Genomic DNA, 21,102 nt, shown 5'->3' on the forward strand with positions numbered 1-21,102 from the left:
TTGTGAGTCCGCGCGGGTATATACCACCCACCCTGCCTATTTCTCCCGTGAAACAGTAATGCGTTTCGGTTTGAAGGGTAGGACAGCCGTTGTAACTATACTGAGACCTTAGAATTTATATCTCAAGGTGGGTGGCGCATATACATTGTAGAGGTCTATGGGTTCTAGTAACCACTTAACACCAGGAGGTCCACGATTTACTTTAACTTTACCATAAACAGTAGAGGGAGATACATTAAACGCCGTTCTGTATTAAATGAACATTACCACAGAGCATCTATTGTAAGAAATAAAACAATAAAAAATAGTTATTTATATTTACTTATGTATATCATTTATTTCCATATTCGACAACTGGTATCAGTATCGATAGATTTTGTTTTCTATTAAACTCAAATATAAAACTTAACTAATAACACAACGTAGATAATAATTATCTCTTATACATATATATGAACCTATTTATTTGTGTAAAAAATAGTATTTCAACATATCGATGGCCCCTACTTAGACCACTTATCCGAAATTATAGTTTGGAAAGTTTAATTAACTGAACGGATTGTATTCATCCACGATTAATTTAAAATGTAGTTTAATAATTAAAATAATAAAGTTTTAGTATGTAGCAGGTCGTACTAAAAACGCATTTTGTCTGGTTACTCCTATTGGTTTGCGAATTTGGCGGGAACGCGATGTGTCACATTTTGGGAATTAATTTTGTAAATTTAAGTATTTCTCGGAGTTTGAGGGTGAAATAATGGTAGATAATTAACTTTCTAGGGCCTAAGTTCGCAAGCTGGACAAAATAAAAACAAAATCGCTGAAGTTTCTAGGGTTCTTCCAAAAAGTACAATAAAATCTCAGTAAATTCCCAGTTTTATTAAGATGTTATTTTTATAATCTAAGGGGGCGTTCATTAATTACGTGAGGTGCTCTAGGGGGGAGGGGATCAAGCTAAATCTTTTCAAATCTCACTTAGGGGGGAGGGGGGGTCTTGGCGAATATCACGTAATTATATTTCTCGCAGAAAACGGTGTAAAACGGTGTGTTGAAAAATACTTGTATAAATTGGGTCCAGTAGTCACTCTTGAGGCCGTGCACGAGTCTCCATGGACTGAATTAGAATAAATATTTTCTTAATTTTCGTTTGATATTCATTATTTAATTTTATGCTTGTGATTTTAAATTACGGTAAGTCTTTGCTAGTCTTCAATAAGAGTAATAGAGCAAGTTTTTTTTTTCTCAATAATCCAACACGTTTACCGTCCAAAGAGAAGTTTTGAAGAATCTCGCGTGAGATTAGAGGAGGGGGCAGGGAGTTGAGAAAAATCTTACGATATCTCACCAAGGGGGGAGAGGGGGTCAAAAAACAAAAAACAAAAAACACAAAAACGCCTTACGTCATTATTGGACGCCCCCTAATCCAGCACAACTAAAGTGCTGCCTTATCTCAATTCTTTAAACACCATTTCATTTCATATAGTTCATAATGAATTTAAAGTTTCATTCAAAAATAAATTTCATTCCAATATCATACAACAGACACATAGCTTTATTACAATACTTGGGGCTGCAGGGGGCGTGCCTTTACCCGTTAAAAGAATCCAACAGATAAATTAGTTTATCTTGAATGCCTCGTTTAAAATTTAAGGCGGATCCGACCTGAGTAACTTTAAAGTTAGAAGAATTCAATAAATTTCACTTTCAAAGCGAAACTAGTTTTGTATATACATTAAATTACTAATTATTTTAATAACTATCTCAATATTAGGAATAAATTATACAATGACAACGTACTAAACCGTAATTATACAAACAACCTATAAGTACTTTTAGATTTATATAATCTAGATTAGTAACTAGGAAAATTCTAATTGTAAAGAATGATTTGTAATTAGACAAAGAGCGGTCTAAAATGTCTTTTCATCAACATATACACTCAACACAACAGAATAACACAGTTAATTTTGACCTCTTTCATTTAAAATCTTGAATTTCTGAAAAAAAATTCAGTGTCATTAGTACTGTTATTCCATTTAGGGGCCATTTATTTTAATTTTATATTTATAAAACTAAGTACTTATTTAAGGTTTAAAATGAATAAGGCATGTTCATTAAAACGCTTTTGTGATTAAAACTAAATGAAATAAGTCAAATTTACTTAATTAAGCATCTTTAGACTGTTTACTCTAGGTATATTGGATTACATAACGATACAAATGTTATTATAGTAACGTTTAGATCTATTTCGTAATATTACAGAAAAATATTCAAGTTGAAATCTTAAAGGTAGTTTTTAGTTCATCTAGATTTTAAAAAAAACCTGTTCTAATCATAAAAAATAAAAACTTCAGAGGTGTCAATAGACACCCGGATGGAACGAAGTTCCTTTCGATTAATTAGTGAAGGAATTGTATATTTTTTTTTTAAGTTATAATAATAAATTACGGCATTATGAAGAAGAAAAAAACAATACTATGAACTAAATTACTATTGTTGAAACGCTATCTCGAGAAACTGCACTCATTACGCGGACCAATCGCATACGAGCAATGTCACGCGATAAGCGCCTACACGTTGATTGGTCAGAATGACGGATCTAAAAAGTGTCGTGACAACTTTTCGTAAGATTTTTTTCCGTCTAGCCCCCTTTCACAACGCGCGATAAGGAACTTCGTTCCAATAACCGTAAATATCTTACAACATTTGTCTACTTTTGAGACATTGTAGGGAAACTAAAATTATGTTTTGCTGAAATTTCTTAGCAATGTCATAAATATAGTTTTTTTTTTTGTAAAATGTAATCAGTTACCTTTATCAAAATTTTGTGATACCAAAACCCGAAAAGCCAAAAGGGCAGACTAGATAAGACAGGGTAAAATACTCATTTGCGAATTATTCAAGAGTTTCAAATCCATGAATATAACTATCTTAAAACATACATTTAGTTTTTCTATTCAAATATTTACAATCCTAGTTTACAATGTATGAAAATAGTACAGTTTACCTTAAAACTACTATATTCAGTGGTCGTATTTATCTTATTTCTTGATTTCTAACACCGACCACAATGCTTTTGCAATGTTTTGATCGCCATCTATGTGTTTCGGTCGCATCCTCCGTGGTTGACGGATTTTTTTTCCAGTTTGCAACCCTCACGATAATAATATGGTCATGTTAATGTTTACATTATATTCAACAGTAACTAAATATTCTAATTTAATTTCGCGTTTATTCTTTCCTAAGTTTCTCGGATACCTTTGTGGTGCGTCCCGAAAGATCGAGTCTCGAGGGGGTGAAAAGCTATTGAATTTTGTTATAAGCTACATACACTTCGCTTATTTTCATTTTCATCTGTCACGCATCCGCAAGGTTATTTAGGTACGCGACATTTTTAATTTTGATTAAAAGTTCATTTTATTTGCTATCAGCATCAACAGTCCGATGTTTTTAATTGAACTTCAATTAGGTTTACTCCATAAAGTTTTTTTTATTATTGTGTATTTATTTTTGCAAAATTTTAAACTTTAAATGAAATGTTCTCCTATGAAAGTTGCAAAAATGGCGCTTAAGTCAAATGACCTTTCACCTCACGATATTTTATATAATATCACAATCAATTATAATAAACGCGAAATTAAATCCCGTAAAATCGATTTTAATCACACAAAGTTATTTAACGTCTTTCAGGTTGGTAGGCAGGTCGGTTCATTTCTCATTCTGCTGAATTTCGTGATTGATGTTAATCGCTAATGCGTTCGACAATACAGCCGCTTATTAACGATCAGTCACAGTTGAGAACACTCAAAGGAACACAAAACTCAAATTTACAATGAAAAAAAAAGTCTAAATTTTATATTTTCAACATTTCAACAATATTTTTTTTAATATATAAATGAATATATACACAAAAATTACATTATCATCATAAAAAAATTTAGTCTCATTATCTCTCATTCAAGTCATAAATTGCAAACGGAAGGGTGAAGATATAATGAATATTAAGAAGGTACTTAAAGTTTAAATTCAAGAAATGTTTATTTAAGGCATTATGTACTACCGATTCGGAAAAAAAAATACACTGTATTCACGTTAACCAATATGTTTTTTTTTATTAACCTACGCGTTGGGCAACGGCTTCAGCGGGCCTAGACTCAAAAGACCATCCGCACCTAACGCCTGGAGGCTACTCGTCAAACCGTTTTGCATATTGTGCACGGACACAACAGGTATACCGAAACAACCATTGTCCTGTTCCCTATTAGCTAACGGTATGAAACTGTATATCCCCAAGTTGCCCAAGCGCTTCAGATTGTCCTCCTGTGACAGATCCACGACCGGTATTCCGACCTCCCGGTTCGGGCCTGTCACGTTGTGGAAGACCCGTTTGTGATGCTGCAATTGCAAGAGTTTTGGATACGACGACGGACACTCGTCACACTTGAATATCGGCAATTTACATTGGGGATGCGCGTTCGTCATGTGCACCGCTAAAGAGTTGTGGTTCATGAACATCTTCTTGCAGATCTTACACGAGAGCATTCCGCCTCCGACTTTCGCTTCGGGAATGGAAAAGCTGCTCGTTTTGGAGGTATGCTTGATGCTGACCCCGGCCCCTAAGTTCGGAATATGCGGTATAGGTCGCTCGGGTGTCGGCGATCTACTCTTCTGTTTCTGTTTTATACTAATACCGCGAGATGCCAGCACGTTCGCCATTGCATTAGCCTCTTTGTTCACAGTTTTCTTGGTTATAGAAATTTGGCTGCCGATTTTATCTTTCGCGCCCTGTACGCTGTGGATCATGGGTAGGCCTTCGCGCTGTTTCTGCATCGCCATTACTTGGCAGTCCTCATTGTCATGTTTGTCAGGTAGTAGCATGTTAGGCCGCTTTTTCATGGTAGGCGCGGGACCCATGTTTCCAGGTCTTTTCAACGGCATCCGTGTGCCAGGCTTTACGCCTCGTACTTGTCCGTGAACTTGTATTCCTGGTCGAATAGAAGGTCTCTGACCACGAACGGTGGGCATTCGTGGTCGCATATTTACTAATTGGGCGCCCGGAGCCATCCTTATTTGACCTGGCGGTGGCATTTGGTTTATCGCATGCCCGGGCGTGGGTTGCTGCTGCTGTTGCATCTGATGCTGCGGTTGCTGTGGCGGTGGCATTTCTGTTGACCCTGCCTGACCAGACATACCCATCATCTGATTAGCAGGGAATGTCTGTACATTTTGTATCTTAATGGCGGTATTTTGAGGCGGTTTCATCGAACCGCTCGGACTTGACGACGGGATGTATGGAATGGATCCTGGAGGACCCATTTGACCTTGTGTATTCATTAAACCAGACGATTGGCCGTAAACAGCCTGTTGCATGCTTTGAAGTGGCGAGGCCGTAGAATATTGGGAAGATGCAGCAGAATATGAATTTTCTGTCTTTGTACCCGGATACGTCGAATTCGGCATCGAAGTGGGGAATTGTCCGTAGCCCTGCTGACCCATGTAAGTATTCTGACCAGGGTATTGGCCGGGCATCTGCTGCGGCCCGGGCGCGCTGTACATGTTACTAGAAGTCTGCGAAAACGGCGACCCCATAGTTTGTCCACTTGAATAATTATATAGCGGAGGCGCTTGTCCCATTACACCATTTCCTCCAGGATAGGCTTGTATATTAATCATAACGTTTTGTTGATGTGTGAACCCGGGACCGCTGCCTCCTATACTTGACAGTTTTCCGACTTGATCGGCCAAATGTTTCACAGGTAGTAAACTAGATAATATATTGGAATTTTGAGCGTACGGCATCAATGTCGACGAAGAGGGAGTGATAAGGCTTCTCGTGTGTCCTGTCAATCTTTTGTGGTTGTCAAGCAGCGATATATCCGTGAACCTGGTGTTGCAGACATCGCAAGTGTGTTGGGGTCCAAGTGTGTCCAGCGAAACGTATTCACTGGCCTCCGACAAAGAGAGGTTTTCCTTCTTCGCAGAATTAGCTATTAAGCTTTGAAATATTTCATCTGCCGTATTATCCAAGATGTTCATGGAGTTCAGGTGCGGTTTCGAATCCGGCGCGTTCCAGTTGAAATTGTGTTGTTTCTCTAAAGACGGAGCCGTTGTTATTCTCGGCGATAAATGCCCAGAGTTATTGTAACTGGGCTGAGAGCTTTGAAACGATTGCGAGATCGAGGGACAGGACACGAGCGGTGTGTTTTCGATTTTAGGTACGATCGGTTTAATATCGGGCGCCGGCGTCGTTGAAACGACACAACAATCGTCGTCCTCGTCATTAGAATCGCCATTGATCTCTATAATCGTTGGTCCGGTGTCTTCTATTTTCGTGACGGGAAGTAGTGGCACCGTCGCACTTGTGGGAGCTGTTTTACTGTCCGAAAATATCGGTTGAGAGGGCTGGTTTGAGGATCCGTCGGGATCGTCTTTGACAATTGCTATTAATGGTGTGGAACAATTGTTCCTGTCAAGAGAAGGAGTGACGCTTCTCTCTGTCTTTATCTGACCAGAGAATAAAGGAAGACTCGGTTGTGGTTGATGGTCGCCGCTTTCGACCTCTTGTTTCACCTTCACGTTCTCCATGGTTTGTTCTTGTGACGGACGCTTCTCGGGAGTGGGCGTTCGAACCGATGCCACGGTTACCGGTGCAGATGTTTCTATTGATTGTTGAGGGGCTATTTTAGCCAACATCGGTAGGTTATCGCCTCTTTTAGGCGTTTGTTTTATTACTGGTCGACCTGATGGTTTTATTTGCATAGGAACTGTTTTTATTGGGGCGGCCGGTACTGTTTCAGCTTTTGCTGTAGTGTTCTGCTGTAGTCTTTTTAACGCAGTTGAAATCTTAGCCTTAGCAATTGCTTTTTCAACTAGACCATCCGAATCGTCGCTGTCTTGGCCCTTAGCGTTGTCGGGTTGTTCGTCGCCGGAATCATTCTCCGCGGCCGAGCCTTCCTGCTCACCTGGCTTGTCTTCTTGTCCTTCGTCGTTATCACCTCTGCTGTCTTCATTTGCACTTCCCTCGTCTTCGTCATCTGAAGTCTTGAAGTCCTTTAAACCGTTCACGACTCTAACAGAATCACCGTTGTTTCCAAATTTCAATTTTAGTTTGATTTGACCGCGGTTGTTAATTTTTTGCAGGTCATCGCTCTTCGGGGCAACAATGGAACCGGGCTCTTGCTTTATTGGCGTGCTATTCTTCTTTATAGTAAAACCTAGTCCACTCAGTTTGTTCAACGCTGAATGTGAACTAGTATTTGTGTCAGTTTTCTTGATAATGATACCCGTATTCTTGAGTATTTGAGAAATATTCGATGGAAGCTTTTGAGGGGTAGCTTTAGATGGTGCTGGGGGTTCCTCTTCTTCATCGGACCAGTTTTCGTCCCCAGAGGGCGGGCTATACTCGTCGTCGGAAGGCAGCTTGTCAATCACGACAGACGGCAGGGAAACGTGTTGGATTAGGTGCTTCTCTAGCTCGTCCCAATCGGAGAAATCTTCCTCGCAAGTGTGACACCTATGCTCTTGTTTAGGTTTCTTTATGAGAGCACCAGTAGACTGGAGTCTTTTCAGTAGCTCTGCGACATTACTGGCCACCTTTGGACCTTCAGCCTGTTGAGAACTGGAATCGGCCGAATCTTGATCTTCACTATCATCTGTAAATTAAGATACACGAATTCATTATTAACATATAATATTCATATATACAATGAATTATGAGTAAATAGTCCATGAGGTAAGTGGTGGGAGGAATCTAACAGAGAGTGTTTCGGAACGCGGCAATGAACTCAAGTGATATTCCTCTGTGCGCTCGCGTTAGAGTGCGTACGTACGACACTCGTAAGAAAACACACAAGAGATGAATCTACCCAAGATCATTACAGAGACGGACGCTCTACGATTAGAATACTCCGACAATTAACAAGCATGCCAAACAAATTGTATACAAGATATCATTGTTTTTTTAAAACTTCGAATACCCAATGATGCTCTGGAAAAAATGATGTAATTTTTTATTTACAAGATGATGATGATGATGATTTCTTTGACTTAGTTCGATTGCACTGAAAACGAATTTAATTCAAATAAGACAGATAGACGTTAGCAACGAGAAAAATATCAAATCATGTTTATAGTAGAATATAAGAAAACCATTTCAAAAATATAGTATAAGTATAAAATATATATTTAAGTTCATGCAAATAATTAAAGAAATAAAAAATAAAACATTTAGCTATTATCCCAGAATATTCCTGACAGTTATGGAGAGACAACTAAAAATTTATCAATCGAAAATGATGCTCAGTCTTATGTGGTGGATTATAGCTTTGATGTGTGAACGAGCTCATGGCTCACCTGGTGTCAGCTATTATAAGCACCAGAACATGAATTCGCCCCACCCGCCTTTAGACGTCTGGTCTAAATCTCAAATGTATGTTATAACCCGCGGGGGTCTATTAAACGTGATTTTTGATACATTAATATGTGTTAAGTATGAATATCATTGATGAACAAAAAATTGCAAGCTACGTCAGAGATTTTAGCACCAGCGTGGTCACAGCTCTCGATACAAGTACACCAGGCGTCTTATTCTTTAGGCCAAAAGACCCTGGGAATGTATATATATATCTGTCGTGGATAACGACTTTTAGTAATATTAAGACGTTGTTTTGATGATAAAATGTCGTTTTGATAAATTATATCACAAAAACGTAGGATAGACTCCGTAACGCTAGAGTATAAAATGGCGGTACGTGGACAGAGTCGTCTCCACTTCGATAAAGCGGCACGACACGAGAACCCTATCATCGTGGCCGCCGGTAACTACATTCCCGATCCTGCGGACAGAATGGAAAGCAGTCGACGTCGCCCAAAACACGTCATCTCGGATCCTCCCGATCCACTAACGGTGCTTTTAGGTACTTCAAGCACCGGTCACCGTTCTCGTCGAACCCGTCGCTTGCGACGAAGAGCTCGACGAGTAAATTAACTCTCAGACACAGCCCACTGAGGTTCTCGCCGGATCTTCTCAGTGGGTCGCGTTTCCGATCCCGTGGTAGATTCTGCGAAGCACGGCTCTTGCTAGGGTTCGTGTTAGCAACGTCATCAGGTTTGAGCCCCGTGAGCTCACCTACAAAAGTTAGGGTTACGCTGATATAGCCTCTCAAGGCTCTCAGCTTAGGTAGGAAAAAAAAAAAAAAAAGAGTCGTCTCATTCCGTGTCAGACAGTCATTCGGTCCGTGTCGGTCGGTCGGTCGGTCGGTATGTTGGAAAGAAACTGTCGGTTTACCCTGTCGTTGTGAAAATTATTCGTCGAGTCTCAATAATTATTACTTAAAAGGTGTTGTTGATTTTTATTGCAATAAACTGAGTTCTACCGAATACGAATGATGACGGAATCTCAGCCGCTCGCCATACCTGGCGCTCCGTCATATCTCTATTATCTATACATATAAATAAAATTGGAGTGTCTGTTTGTAATATTGAATACTGAATATATACTTAGTCTGGCCATAAATACTGTTACAATTAAAAATAATAAAAAAATCTATTGCAAATAACGTTTATTACTTTTACAGTGTGTTAGTTTAATACATAAATATAAAACAATTTAAAGTATAAAAAGCTTATTCGAAGTGGTCTCCATTGGCTGCAATACAGTCCTTTAAACGTTGAGGCCAGTTATCAATAGAAGCACGCACTCTTTCCATGGGAATATTTTTCACTGCCAATCGTACGGATTGTTTTAGGGACTCAAAATTATCATGGCGTTTAGAGCAAGCCGTAGTCTCTAAAACTGACCATAAATCATAATCCAGCGGATTAAGATCGGGACTACGCGACGGCCAGTCTTCCTGGTGTAGTCCGAAACGTTCCTTTCCAACCAAGACTGCGTAGACCGAGCTTTATGACCTGGCGCCGAGTCTTGCTGGAAGGACCGTTCTTGATTATTGAACATGGTGTTGTTAAGGGACTTCACTACCTTCTCAAGAATGGTATCTTGATACACTTGTGCATCACTGTTTTGATACATTTTTCACAAAAGTATGGCTCAGTCACTCCTTCATAGCTAATACCCCACCAAACCATCACTGGAAAGGCCTCCGGGCCACCAGTAATCCATGAATCATAAAAAAAAAAAAAAAAAGTTAAGTCAGATAGTGCCCACGTTGCACTCTGTCGACTAATTGGGAAGCTTCCTTAGAGCTTTGAGCATAAATACGGTCATTTTGTTTGTTAAAATGTTGCTCAATTGTAAAAAAATTCTCATCCGTAAACAAAATTTTTCTATAACCTCCCTTTGCGTACCGCCTTAGTAGTTGTTTCGATTTTACCACCCTATTCTCTTTTAAATTATCAGTTAAGAAATGACCAGTACGTCTCTTATAGGCTGCAAGTCCTAAGTCATATTTTAAAATACGCGACATGGTTCTAGGTGCTATCTTCATCTCCCGAGATAAAATCTTTTGCTTTCGGACAGGATTTCTTCGAATTCTTTTCCTTACTGCTTTGACCACCTTTTTCGTACGAACACTACGTGGACGGCCAGATCGTTTTCTGTCACAAACAGAGGAGTTCTCATTGCACCTATTAATAGCCCAGTACACAAACATTTTACTAATACCAAGCGTATGGAGAGTTTCAAAAATTGCATTTGGCTCCATACCTACTTTGTGTAATGCAATCACAGCGATTCGGTTCTCTTTATCACCCCACTCCATTTTAATATCGCAAAATATTGTACAATGTATTGGCGCCAAAATTACAAAACTCAATGAGCAATCATATAAAAATGACAGATTCCAAATTCAAATGTAATATTTTGTTTATTTTTAATTGTAACAGTATTTATGGCCAGACTAAGTATACGGTAGATACACCAAAATAACATTTTTTACAAATTTTTGTCTGTCTGTCTGTGAGCTTGTCTGTTTGTTCCGGCTAATCTCTGGAACGGGTGGACCGATTTTGACGGGACTTTTACTGATAGGTAGCTGATGATATAAGGAGTAACTTAGGCTACTTTTTTTAAACTAGCTTCGCCCCGCGGTACGACAACAACCGCGGGTAAAATCGCGGGACTATCAATAATAAAATTTAATGTTTCCGAAGCAAAGCGAGGGCGGGTCGCTAGTTAATATATAAATCTACAGTGGTCTTTACGGATGTGCCGTTATAACTACTGAACCATGTATCCGATTGACTTGAAACTTGGTTTCCATGTAGAAAATACATGTACTTAATGGATAGGCTAATATTTATGAGTGTTGGTCTCCCTACACCAGTTGCGGGGGCGTTAATGATGAGAATATTTGTGGATGTGAGAAATAATAATGTTAATTTTAAATGCCCAACGAAACGGACGGGTGAAGCTAGTTTTTATATAAATATAGCATCACTATCAGTGATTAGTATTACAAAGAGCTTTTTTCGAGCTAAACAATACGTAGATAAGTTTGTCAAGTCTGGTGCAAAAATTGAAGCTAATGATTACAGATCAAACTCGGGGGGAGTTCCCCGCTAAGTAAATATGTCGAGACAATTATGTTAAAACAAATTCAACTGTTGATGTGGTGGATTCATTACATGTTTCTGCAGCTTGGGAAAAATACGACGCTATGGGAGTTTTTGTGATTTAGGCCAAAGGCCTTTGATTGCATTCATCACAAAACATTGATGCTGATAAGGTGCCTCGCTTATTTATTGAAATCGAAGTATTGAAATAAAATGACAATGCACATAGTTGTTTTTTTTGTTATCAGAAGTTATCACTGGACTTCCACTAGGGATTGGGGGCGGTAGAGGGGGATATGTCTATATTGAACCTACTAAAATCCCCCCGCCGCTCAAGAGCCTGGTTCCGAGTTTCGAATGAGACTCTCACTCATTTGAACCACGCTGGGGGCAAGAACCAAAGTGGTTCGAGGAATGCAGTCAATTGTTAAACGTGCGGAGCAGCCTACACGTGGTCTCCTTGATTGTTCCTTGCCGATTCGTAGATCAGACTGCAACGGAGATGCGAAAAACTTAAGAAGGCAAGTTTTGGACGAGATTCCTATCCAGACTCCCGGTTCGACAGCGCGGGTTGATACGAAGGAAGAGCTCTCTCTCTCACGGGCCCCACCGCTTTCTTCTGTAAGACTGTGCACTCTTCGTAGACTATAAAGCACTTAAGATATGGTTTACTGATAATAATTGACCCTTCCTTTTATACTCGTAATACAGGTCATTAAGAAGAAGCCGTATTACACAATTCTGGCATTTGAATTGGTAATTTATGTATGGCTGGTAATAAATTCTAATTTAAAATGAATTTGATTTTCATCAATTCAGTTTCATTCAGTCATTTTTGTCTTGATTAGTGTTTTATTTTCATCGAGATGAACACGATAAAAATATAAGTAATTACGGAATACGAAATGAGTCGTGCTGGCAACGCAGCAGAAACTGCAAAAACTGAAGTCGACAACAATGAATAGAGAGCGATGGTGGAAGCTGACTATACTCAATCTACCGCTGAGTTAGCACCAAAACAATATTGGTCCATTTGCGTCAAAAAAAAAAGTCACAGTAATATAGAAATACTAGAGCGTTTTCAGAGCAAAACAATGAGAACCATGTTCAACATTCCATCATACATAAGCAACAAATATGTAAATCTTGATTTGAATCTGAGAACAGTGAAGGAAGAAATTGAAACATACAGCAAGAATTACCAAACACGACTTGACCAACACATTAATCAGCTAGCTGCAGAGCTGCAGGGGGAGGCAGCCTAAGATACTCTCGCCTGAAAAGGAGTAGTATACCAGACCTAGCAAAAATATTTGCAGACATAAGATGAGAATGGTACCACTGGGCACACAACTCAGCTGACTCAACTTTTCCTGATGAAAATCTGACAACAGATTAGGTTATTGTTTTTCAAGAAACAGATTGCTAAGTTGCAGGATAGAAAAAACAAAAAAAAAAATGCGTCAAATTGGCAAGGTAAAAAAAGCTTGATTAGGGCATTCCGCACGACGAACTGAATAATCATCAGCACAACAAACGCGTTATGCTATGCCTTGTTATATTGGCGGTTATATGGTTGGCGATATATCACGGGTTCACTTCGATAAAGCGGCACGACACGAGAACCCTCTCATCGTGGCCGCCGGTAACTACATTCCCGATCCTGCGGACAGAATGGAAAGCAGTCGACGTCGCCCAAAACACGTCATCCCGGATCCTCCCGATCCACTGACGGTGCTTCTAGGTACTTCAAGCACCGGTCACCGTTCTCGTCGAACCCGTCGCTTGCGAGGAAAGGGCTCGACGAGTAAATTAACTCTCAGACACAGCTCACTGAGTTTCTCGCCGGATCTTCTTAGTGGGTCGCGTTTCCGAACCGGTGGTAGATTCTGCGAAGCACGACTCTTGCTAGGGTTCGTGTTAGCATCGTCGTCAGGTTTGAGCCCCGTGAGCTCACCTACTAGTTACGGTTACGCTGGAATAGCCTCTCTAGACTACCAGCTTAGGTAGGAAAAAAAAAAATCACGTGTATATCAGCGGGGTATCCCGGAACACCAGCGGCATCGCCCGGGCGACATGGTAGGGCCGCTGTACTGCGGAGACCGGCGTAGTCGGTGGTCGACTATTGGTGTCCTAGGGGTAGCGCCCCGAGTCTGGTTGTAGTTAAGCAATGTTTCAAACGATTTTTTTTTTATTGCTTAAATGGATGGACGAGCTCACAGCCCACCTGGTGTTAAGTGGTTACTGGCGCTCATAGACATCTACGACGTAAATGCGCCTCCCACCTTGAGATATAAGTTCTAAGATCTCAGTATAGTTACAACAGCTGCCCTACCTTTCTGACCGAAACGCATTACTGCTTCACGGCAGAAATAGGCAGGGCGGTGGTACCTACCCGCGCGGACTCACAAGAGGTCCTACCACCAGTAACATTACATTATAAAATTACCCCTAAAAAGTCATGGTCCCTGTTTAATGGTCAAGTGACGCTATAATTCATCGCAGCTTCTTATCAAATGGCGCTACTGCGGATGTGTACTTTGAGGAAATGGACACATTCATGAAGTTCGCAAATATCCAGCAAGCCTTTATTAATCGATCGTCCCCGCTGTTACTACGCAAAAACACTTGATTTAATGCAGCACAACAAATGGTCTCTAAACTATAAGAACTAGGATTGGTAGTTTTGCGTCTTCAACATACTCAGCAAAACCTTGCACCGGAAGACTTCTACTTCTTCCAAAGTTTGGACAACTTCTTGGCAAGGAAAATTTCAATATCCGAAAGGCAGTACAAAATGCCTTTGAAGAGTTTATTGGTTCCAGTACACCTGGGTTCTGCGAGGTATGTCGATACCATGGGTGCATGTTTTAATTGATGAAAAGTATTTATAAACAAAATAACTAACTTTCTGTATAACAAACAGCTATTTCATACGTTAAAACTCAATATTATAGAAGGGGAGGAAAGTTCTAAGAAAAATGTTTCAACAAGTTACTGCAGGATATAATGTCACACTACCCTGTTTCTGTGGATTTTGTAAAGGGCAAATAAGGTATTGGTATAGTATATTGTAAGCCTATGTGGGTATGGTCACTTTTATAATTCTATTTTTATTACAAAACTGTCAAACGCTCATTCACATTGTGATATGATATGTATGCTCTTGTAACCACCACCACAGCAGGTGCGTCATAAGCTCATGAGCACAAAAATATATTTTGCAGAACCCCTCCAGACCAGCTCGACTAAAAATCGCTCCTGAAATACTTTCTTTAATCTATTTTTGGTGGGACTATAAACATATTATGTTGTTTTACGGTAAGAGAAATGGATTATTTAAATCTTGTGACCAAGAAAATAATTTTCATTAACGTATTCCATAGCATAAAAAGTTCAAAATAACTTATGATGTTATATAGCCTATAGCCTTCCTCAATAAATGGGCTATCTAACACTGAAATAATTTTTTAAATCGGACCAGTAGTAGTTCCTGAGATTAGCGCGTTCAAACAAACAAACTCTTCAGCTTTATAATATTAGTATATTTAATAAATAATAATAGGCGGTAATTAGAAAGTTTGTTAGTTAAAATCATCTTATTGGTGTTAGAGCACATTGTGACCCGATTTGCAGACATTGCATTATTGTTCTTTACTTGGACTTTATGTTACGAAGTAGGTTCATGTTAAGTTATTTATGGAGTCAGGTCACCTCCAGGTTAGCACGAACCCATTACAATTTGGTAATAAAAAGTCATCAAATGGTGTCGTCTATTTAGTGTCGGCATTTTGAAAAGTGAAAACTTACACATTATACAAATGGTGAAAAGATAAATGCAATAGATATAGTAACGTATATAGCAATTCTACAAGGTATTACTCTAGATATAAAAAATAAAGTCAAAAGTAAGCTTTAATGCATAAAATAATTTAGTGTAAAAGCAATCCAAAACACAAGAAGATACAGACATACATGATGCATTAAATTGAATACTTTCATAAGAAATTTGGCAATTGTATAAATAAATATTTGTTTGGCACTTAACAGTCACCATTTGTGGTTTTCAGCAATGACTGATAGAGAACCACATATTTTCACGTAGTGTCTAGCCAATTGAAAAATAAAAAAGAACAAAACAAACCTGACTCATCATTTGGTGGTGGCGATGGAAAATCAGTAACATGCTTTGTTGCCATAATTATGATACCTGTAACCAAGTTAAACAAATCATATTCATTACGTCAATCGTGAAATTACATCGACCACCTATCAAACATAAGCAGGCATGATAGTAGTAGAATATCAGGCAACATAGTAGAATATCTTATCAACATTTGTACTTTTTAACATAAACAAAAATCAAAAGTATGCATGTTATTTATAACAATATAGATCTCTCCTCAATGAAAACCTCTACAGAATGAGACACTACAAGCAGAAAGTCCTTATTTGCTCAATTGTTGATATAAACAAAAAAAAAGCATTGGTAGAAGAACTATTCCTTATAGTTGACTAGCACAATGTAAACACAACTTACAAAAACTAAATAAAAACATTTAAATCGTTTTATGTGAAGACAACAAGTCTGTTTTTGTTTTTTTTAAATAATGTGTGTACTATGAGCATTCAACATCGGAGTGATAGTCTAGCTGAATTTTATTGTTAATAATTTACACTTCATTTTTGCTATGCCTACTCAAAACTTAGATTTTTTTAAACAATATCTTTACATTTTTAATAGAATCTATAATGACCGGTTTTCTTTTTCATTAAAAATCATTTATAAAATAAATAAGAAACAATTCGATGACAAAAAAAATAAAAGCTAGCTAGCCTTTTTTCATTAAAAAAGATTTCATTGAATTTGTTGTATTATATTTTTAAATTAACTCCATCAAAATGCACACAATAACTTTCGAGCGACATTACGCAAATTAAAAACATGCACGAATTTCAGTTAAATAATAATTATTTACTCACAAGCATCGCATTACTTGGTACGAAATCGCAATTTCATTAGTTAATCCCTTGAAATTAACAAGAAAGTATATTTCTAGAAAATCACAAGTTCAAATGCATTGCATCTGCATCTTATTAGTACAAGCACTAAACTTTATCTCTAACACGGCGTTCAAAACACTCATATCCTGCACACTGATCACTTCTTCAGGTGATAACCTTGAAAAAACAGTTCTGTGTAGAAAATGCAAATATTTTTATTTTCCGCTCACTTCTATCTATGCCTAACAAGAAAATACAAAATGGCGAACGGCGGCAGGCAGCCCCAAACGTTAGCTGTCAGAGAGAGCGTACCTAGTCTACGCGCACAACACACACACATCAAGTAAAGTTTGTACAATAATTGGTACAACTCAATGCCGAAGCCGGTCTCTAGTTATGCAAAGTAAATAATAATATTACAACAGTAATCAATTATGTTAATTAGGAATGTTATACCGATGCCGAGTTCTGTTGTTATGGGACACACAAAATAAATAGGCAAAAGATTTCATCGAATGAACCGAATAAGCCCGGCGCGAGACTAAAATTATTCTCGTTTTACCGAGAGGCACAAGCGGGCGTCAGACGCTCCGATGCCAAGTGCCAGTTGGCGGGGTGCCAAGAGTGGATGACTGGCAAATACCAACCGCGCACGGTTTTATCACTCGCTGTCCCGCTCTTGCATGTTTCGCTGTACATAAATTTGTCCTCGTTACTCTCACAGACTTGCTACAGCAAGCATAAGCATAAATAAAGTAGGAGCTATATGAGCATTATTACCAGCGATACGAGTGCCCCTCGAAATGGCCTCGCTCGCCCGCGTTCGACTTGTCGAATTCAAACGACGAGCGAACTGTATAATAATAATACGTAAAGGCAACTGTCTGACGAAACGATTCACAACAGGACTTTGAACATTTTACTCGTGTTATTATTGCTGTCGGCTTTTGGTTTTATTACTTTCTTGAAACGTTAGTATGCTGGTTAGGACTACAAGAAACTTATATTAACTTATATTTTATTATCTTAGTCAGAAATTTATTATTTCGAATAATTAATAATACTTAATTCTATAATATTGTATAGGTAGCTACTTTAAATCTTGTGCCAATGTATTTTATTTTTATTACTTTTTATTAATTTTATTATATTATTTTATATATTATTATATTATTATTTAATTAATTTGATTAATTTAATATAGCTTTAAAAAATGCACTAATAAGTAAAAATTCAATCACTTTTAAAGTGTTAATATTATAATATAATTTTAATAATAAGATATATGAATAAATCTACTTATCTCCACACGTGTCAAGGAATTATTCCTTAAAAAAAACGTTATGAAGGTACCTAGAAGTGAACAATTTTTACGCAACAATATGCATAATTTCTTAAAAAATACATAGTGAAGGTTGTAGTAATGTAGTATGCAACATTAGTCTAAAAAAAACATTATGGAGATAGCGAATACATCTTTTACTTAAAGTTATTTAAGATATTCAGTAAATATTATCTATTTTGGTACATTTCAGGCGGAATAAAAAAAAAACAGGGATGTGTGTAATAATGTGGAATGAATGTAAAAAAGTTCAGCTCAAATTTATTATGTGTAGGAATTAAAACATTTCTTATATAAAGTTTATATAATGTTGTATGGCCTACCCAAAAATGTTCATAAATTAATAATATGTATACCTATGATCTTTATAGTATTTTTAGAGATGCCGAATAACTATTAAGTTTCGGTTTAAAAATATTCAAAAACTGAAATTTCATTCATAAATTTATAAAAGGAAAAATAATATTAAATCACTTTGCGGAACTCTAACGCTTATACACATAGCACGTGTACATTCGTCATAGGTACTAATGCTAAATAACTGTACGAGGAAATGGTCACGGAGATAAGAATAGTAATTAGCGAGTAATGGGCGATTACCATGTAAATATGGGCGCTCGGCTGTCGAATTATGGGCACATATGTAAAATTATATAATTTACAGCCAAATAATAATATAAGATAATATAAATAATTGGAAATATTATGTAGACGTACATGGTATTTCTACTTGAATTAAAACAGCTCTCCATGTTAACTAATGCGGCTAATAAAAAATATGTAACTACGTCGACATATAATTTCTAAATAATTCTACAGGCATCCCACTTCTAGTTTACTTATTATAAATTCTAGATCCATTTAACAGAGAAGTAGATTTAACAGATAAAAATTAACACAAATGGGAGGGAACTGAAAATGCATTGCAAGCTGCAACGTCATGGCCATAAAGGTCATACCCGCTTCCTCTGATACAGAAGTATTTCATAATGGCCGATGGTTAGGAGTACTAAGGGCATTGCTGAGATGGAGATTGGGATGGCGGCAGTAAACGTTATTAAATCACTTTTAATAACATTGACAGTAAAGATGTTATCAACGGAGATAGCTAGACACTTACTTTAAACGAAGATGGACTGCATCAGTCACGTGGTGCAAAGGAAACTTTGAAATTCGAACGACCACTGTAGATCTGACGAACCCTAGACGAGCTGATCGCGACTTTGAAAGCAATGAAAGTGTATATTATTTTGAGTTTTGCAAAAGATCAATAGCACCTTAAGATAGTTTGGAATCTATCTCCCAAACAAGTGAACTTTGTTAGGCGCCCACTAAAACCTCACCATGATTATAGAACTGACCAATTGGTCAAATTCCCCCAAAGTGAACAGTCCTTGTATATTTATCACAATAAATTTCCTTTATCTCCCTTATTCTTCTTCTTTTAGTGCCTCTTCAATCCTGAAGGTTGGCCGTTAGCTTCCTGTATTCATTTCTATCAGCAGCCAGCCGGAACAGCTGTTCGACGGAGGCAATACCGGTCCACTCCCGGATATTCCGGAGCCATGACTTCTTTCTTCGCCCAGCACGTCTCTTTCCGTCCACTTTGCCCATCATTATCAACTGCAGCAGCATGTATCTATCGTTCCTGAGCACGTGGCCGAGATATTCTCTTTGTCTCCCATAGTATATTAAACTAGACCTACCAGGTTGCTCCTTAAATTTGTTATGTACAAATACAGGTCCTATTTTCCCATGATAAAGAGTTGTCCCCGTTTGGTCCAATAACTGAGAGATCTGTAGTAATTGTTCATATGGTAAGCTTTACTATGCGTATGCGTTGCCCTAAGTATGAGTAAGTCATCGAAAAATTCGCTTTGAGTAGAATTTACGTAGGATTCGTTCTAAGGGAAAAATTGTATTGCAATAGGAAGATCTATGCGAAATTTAAAGTTCATCTAATGGATAGTTTCGACGATCATCTAATTAATGAGTGGCATATCTTTCATTTATACATAGATTTACATATATTTACTTTTATTTATATGTATTAGTCTTCGGATAATTGAATTCGAAGGGACTGAATGGAGTGGGTTTTCGCATTAAAGCAATTATTTTCATAAGAGATCCGGAAGGGCTGATGGAAAATAATTGTATTTTAATCTGATGGCCAATTCTTTTTCAAGAGATATCTACTAAAACTGGACTTCTCATCTTTACGAGATGTTCGCTTAAGACTCATAAAAGATCTGGAAGGGCTGACGGAAAATAATTGTATTTTAATCTGATGGCCACTTCTTTTTCAAGAGATATCTACTAAAACTGGACTTCTCATCTTTACGAGATGTTCGCTTAAGACTAATAAAAGATCTGGAAGGGCTGACGGAAAATAATTGTCTTTTAATCTGATGGTTATTTCTTTTTCAAGAGATATCTACTAAAACTGGACTTCTCATCTTTACGAGATGTTCGCTTAAGACTAATAAAAGATCTGGAAGGGCTGACGGAAAATAATTGTCTTTTAATCTGATGGTTATTTCTTTTTCAAGAGATATCTACTAAAACTGGACTTCTCATCTATACGCAATGCTCGCTCAAGACTTGCCTGGAATAAGCAGCAATATAGATACAGAGATAAAGGATTTACTAAATTGCGGAAAACACAGTTAAATTACATCTATGTTCACCAAAACCATATATTTTCCCAATTTTTATCCCAAGAGCAAGTATTCGGGATAGATTGAAATACCTATGCAGATTCATGAAAACAAAATGTAAAATATATTTAAATACCAAGTAACTAGTTGAAAGAATGGTAATGATTATTAAAATATATATCTATTTATAAAATTAAAATCGATTGTGTATATACCTCTCAAGAGCAGAATACAGTAGAACTGATATCACATTATATTTAAGAATAGGCTGTACATAACCGTATTCAGAAAACAATGAAGCGAATCATTATATTATTTTCCAAATACATTTTACTGTAGCGTAAAATCCTCGTATCTACGTAGCGGTACCAGGGGATCTGTCCTTTCTTACACCCTCCGGACCGCGGTGGAGAACTCTGGGATGGGGTCGGGCTGGGATCGATTCAACCTTTCCAATCCTACAGAGTCGAACTCTGTTTGTTTTGTACGTAAGTGATCGGATAGGAAAAGCCATTTTAGAGAAAAAAAATCCTATTACGTATTAGGTAGATGATTAAACTCAAAGCGTACCTTATCCACCAAATGCAT

The 21,102-nt window shown here is 37.7% G+C and overlaps 1 protein-coding gene across 1 annotated transcript; it reads right to left on the reverse strand.

Annotated features, from left to right (window-relative positions):
- Positions 1 to 304: 304 nt before the first annotated feature.
- LOC149500611 (uncharacterized) lies at positions 305 to 17,149 on the reverse strand. The gene is made up of 3 exons (XM_089735845.1): positions 16,495 to 17,149; positions 15,656 to 15,721; positions 305 to 7,652 (listed from the first exon to the last, which is right to left on the reverse strand). The coding sequence occupies exons 2-3, from the start codon at positions 15,708 to 15,710 to the stop codon at positions 4,120 to 4,122; spliced, it is 3,588 nt and encodes a 1,195-aa protein (XP_089591971.1). The 5' UTR covers positions 15,711 to 15,721; positions 16,495 to 17,149; the 3' UTR covers positions 305 to 4,119.
- Between the last annotated feature and the right edge of the window lie 3,953 nt (positions 17,150 to 21,102).

Source organism: Bombyx mandarina, chromosome 20 (assembly GCF_030267445.1).
Source record: "Bombyx mandarina strain Sakado chromosome 20, ASM3026744v2".
Classification (NCBI taxonomy): domain Eukaryota; kingdom Metazoa; phylum Arthropoda; class Insecta; order Lepidoptera; family Bombycidae; genus Bombyx; species Bombyx mandarina.